Raw genomic sequence first — 4,162 nt, forward strand, 5'->3', positions numbered from 1 at the left:
CGATCGCCGGAGCACTTCCCCTTGAGGCCTTGTTTACTTCTCTTGTATTTTTTTTCCTAATGGGTATGGGGATAGGAGGGAATTTGGTGTTCACCCAATCCCCTCAAATACCCTTCCCCAAAAATACACTAGTATGATGGAGAGTTTTTGATTTAGGCAAAAAATGTGGGGATGAGAGGGGATGGGAGGGGATATCTCGGGATTGTGTCGTTCAAAACCGGAGAAGTAAACGGACTAGTGGGGATTTTTCGGGATACGAAATAATCCTCTCCCATCTCCATAAATACCCTAGAAGTAAACAAGGCCTGATAGTTGCTGGCGCCGTAGCGTGTAGGGTGTGAAGCGCGGCGCATCCTCCTCCGTCTCCCCGTCCGTGTTAGTGTCCATCTCCAGCGACGCCCTGATCTTCTCCTGCGTGTCGCACGACGATGTGAACGAAAAAAGCGATGTGAACCTGCACTGCAGTTCCCCGCGCAGGATCGCGCTTGCTCTCTCAGGCGAGTGGCAGCTGAAGGCCCCGGCGGGAGACCTATCCCGACCGACCCTGGCGAACCTATCCCGGCTGGCCGGTGGTGATGGTGGCTGTTAGGAAAGATCATTGGGATATAACCATTGCGAACCTATCGACTGCTCGGTCTGAGCTCGACAGTTTTTGTTTTGTCGGAGCAAGAGGAATCGATCGGGGAGGTAGGGCTGATTTATTTTATCTGGGCTGGTCTGGTCGTGCAAGGCCCACGGACGCTAGAATCGATGGATCAATCTTTGATGTAGCGACGTACCTGGGCTGGTCTGATCGTGCAAGGCCCGCGGACGCTGGAATCGATCGATCGATCTTTGATGTAAAGATATTCTTAGCCATGGATTCAGGATCAACAACATCTAGAGAATGAAAATGTTTGGACAACATTATACTTTTTATCTTCTTTCACAAAGACTAGTGCTGATGATATTTTAAGGAATCTTAATCTTATCCTTCCATGCTCCTTTCAATGATGGCATGTGCATACATTATAATTTATTGCTTTCATTTTTTACTTAGATGAGCCTGTTTTAAAGTTTGGCACATGCTCCGAATTTTGCCGACCCAGCCCTACATCGAGAAATGCATGTACCTTGAGTATGTGTTCGTGGAAGTAGACCAATGAACTCTTGTTATGTTTCTATGGAATACTAGCAACAGACAAGTAACTTACTAGTTGTATGATTTTATTTGTCCAGATGACCACGCTTATTTCATTGTTTGACAACAAGTAGAACTCCGACTTCTGACGTACCCCCCTCGCAGACATGGGGAAAGCTCATGATATGATCCTTATATTCCAGAAGGCCCACTAAACAATAGCAAATTTGTGCAAATACCAATGACCGAATGTTCTAATTTTATTTTATATACAGAAGGTTCTAAATTTATTTTACAACATTTACTGACTGAGTAGAAATAACAAACCATGGTAGTACGACCTCAATAACACTAGTAATTTTCTTTATTTCGGAACAAGCACTAACAATTGCACATTGGTGTTGTATGGATATAGATTATAGAGTGGTTTTTTGGTTGCAGCCAGACTATATTTTTTCTGTCTCTAGACTCTGGGTTACTAACTTGTGAAGAAACTTTACTATGATAATTGAGCAGAAACAGCAACCAATTTAATTAGCGTACAACATTTCCAGACTGCCACATATCTACAGACCTACAGACAATGCTCCCCTCACCTTACGCTGAGACCAACACGAACCCCAAAGCCAGCACGGCGGCGGCCACCCGCGCCGGCACCGAGGACGGGGCGGAGGACTTGGCGTCCGCGGTCATGGTCACGGCCGTCGCGTTGGACTCGGCGACCTGTACGCTGAAGTTGCAGGGGGGCTGCGACACGTCCTTGTCAGTGACCATGGCGAGCCCCTGGAAGTCGCACGCCGACGGCACCTGCCCCTGCGCCTGATAGTAGACGTTGAACGCGTAGGAGGCGTTCCCGGTGGCGTCCAGTGAGCCGCAGCTGCAGCCGTAACCGAGCACCGTGCAGTCGGCGCGCGAGCAGGCGTAGCCGACGTTGTCCGCGAGCGCCGTCGTGTTGCTGGCGTTCGGGTTCAGCACGCACCAGCGCCGCGGCAGGTAGTGCACGCCCCTGGCCGGGGCCGGCATGGCCGGCCGCCCATTGCCGCGCAGGTCCAGCGGGAACTTGGGCCTCCCGTCGAACGTGAAGATGCCCCAGTGGCGCTCGAAGTTGCCCGGGTCCACGCTCTTTGCGTCCTCGTCCATGAGCCCGAACAGGTACACCTCGATCCGTGCGTGGGGCCGGAGCGGCGTGCCCTGCCGCGCCGCCAGCCGCTTGAGTAGCCCGGCGTAGAAGCGCTGCGCGTAGGGCACGGTGGCGTGCTTGTCGCCGTCCGTCGGCCAGCCGACCTCGCCGATGACGACCGGCAGGTCTCCGAACCCGATCTTCTTGAGCGCCGAGACGAGGGTGTCGAAGTTGGCGTCGAACACGTTGGTGTAGTTGATGCCATTGTCGATGACGGGCTTTGGCGGGGCGCCGTCGAAGAAGGCGTAGTCGATCGGGAAGTCGTCGTTGCCGTAGAGGCTGAGGAACGGGTAGATGTTGACGCTGAATGGCGCGCCGCTGTGGTTGAGGAACTTGACCATGTCGGTGATGATGCCGACGATGTCGTCGCGGAACTTCCCCGCAGAGGGGACAGGGTTGCTGGCCGGCGAGTCGTAGACGTCGGCGTTAACCGGCACTGTCGCCTTGATCACCGACCCGTGGCCGGCCTCGTTGAGGGCGCGCTGTATGTTCTTGAGCGCTGGCACGGTGACGTTGTTGTACGTGCCATTGTACGCCGTGAGGAACGGCTCGTTGCCAATCGCCACAAATCTGATGGATCAATTAATAAGACAACATAAACACAGAAGATAAAATCAACTGCAAGAACAACGGAGACCTCAATGTAGCTCATGGATGCACGTACTTGATGTTGACGCCGCCGTCGAAGTCGTACTTGGTCACGTTCTTCTTGACCCACTCCTGGGCTCGTCCGTAGTCGCCCACGGCGGCGAGCATGTCGTTGGGCACGGCGATCATGGTCTCGATGCCGGTGCCGGCGAGCCCCATCATGGTGTTCTCGTCGGCGTCGAAGATCTTCACCTTCTTGAACCCATTGTCCTTGAGCAGCTGGCCCATCACGTTGGGCGGCAGCCGGCGCGTCGCCATGGTTCCCCAGTTCACCCCGAGCGCCTCCACCCCCATCGCCGCCGCGGCGACTGCGACCACCACCGCAACACAACGCAGCGCCGCCGCCATTGCGCTCGATCGATCGAGATGACTCGCCCGGATCTCGCCCGCGCGCTTAATAAAAGGAGGAGACCAACCGAGTAGTGACACGTGCTCCGCGTACGTGCTACGAAATGAATCGGGAAACTTTTCTAGGGATCGATCCGTGGCTGGTGAGTTCAACAACCGCAACTTTTTGGAACTCGATCGATCGACCGAGCGGCCGGCCGGCCTGCTACGTACGGGAAAAGGCAGGCAGAGCGGCGCCGCTGGGGCAATCAATGGTGCAAGGACGTACTACGGCGAGGAGTTAAGCGCGAGGTTTTTGTGGTGGCTCGGGGGGAGGGCAGTTTATCCTGGATAGATCGAACGTGGGATCGAAACGAACGACCCGAACTGAACTGAAACTGTGGACGCGGTTGTGGAAGGGTGTAGTGGGCACGGGCCACGGGGCTAGCCGCTCCCCTGACCTGGGGGTTGCTCCAGCTGTTTGACTTAACGCAATGGGAATGTGGTGGCGTGTCTACCGGAACTGGTCCAAGGCCGTCGGTTCGATCTTGTAGATGTGGTCAGGAGACAACCGGGAAGCTTTGCTTAGTCGATGTGGTGGTACTCAACACAGATTTCATCCCCATGAAACATTATATGCATATAATCGAAAAACATATAATCATAACAATAAGCCACCCGCGTATGTGCAACATAAAGAATATTAATGTGCAGCATGCACAACAACCATTGCAACATTACAATCTCTAGCACAACTACCGTACTCTCATCGACATCAAAACCATTAGCCTCACCAACCCCAAGCTCAACGAGAGAAAATCTGGCTTGCAAGGGCCCGTGAGGTATGGCTACATCTTCCTTGAGGGTGTCACGGTGACCATTTCTAG

The 4,162-nt window shown here is 53.7% G+C and overlaps 1 protein-coding gene across 1 annotated transcript; it reads right to left on the bottom strand.

The window, feature by feature from the left end:
* Positions 1-288: 288 nt before the first annotated feature.
* Positions 289-3,323, bottom strand: LOC124695973 (glucan endo-1,3-beta-glucosidase 8-like). The gene is made up of 3 exons (XM_047228768.1): positions 2,965-3,323; positions 1,730-2,870; positions 289-582 (listed from the first exon to the last, which is right to left on the bottom strand). The coding sequence occupies exons 1-3, from the start codon at positions 3,294-3,296 to the stop codon at positions 289-291; spliced, it is 1,767 nt and encodes a 588-aa protein (XP_047084724.1). The 5' UTR covers positions 3,297-3,323.
* Positions 3,324-4,162: the final 839 nt, after the last annotated feature.

This window comes from Lolium rigidum, chromosome 3 (genome assembly GCF_022539505.1).
Source record: "Lolium rigidum isolate FL_2022 chromosome 3, APGP_CSIRO_Lrig_0.1, whole genome shotgun sequence".
Lineage (NCBI taxonomy): Eukaryota > Viridiplantae > Streptophyta > Magnoliopsida > Poales > Poaceae > Lolium > Lolium rigidum.

What these genes read in the sequence shown, in the direction of transcription:
- LOC124695973 (XM_047228768.1), bottom strand. Translation starts at nt 3,296, where the DNA reads ATGGCGGCGGCGCTGCGTTGTGTTGCGGTGGTGGTCGCAGTCGCCGCG. An exon ending in GACGGCGGCGTCAACATCAA is followed by an intron (nt 2,871 to 2,964) that starts GTACGTGCATCC and finishes TTGATCCATCAG; the next exon opens with ATTTGTGGCGATTGGCAACG. An exon ending in TGGCTTTGGGGTTCGTGTTG is followed by an intron (nt 583 to 1,729) that starts GTCTCAGCGTAA and finishes CTTTCCTAACAG; the next exon opens with CCACCATCACCACCGGCCAG.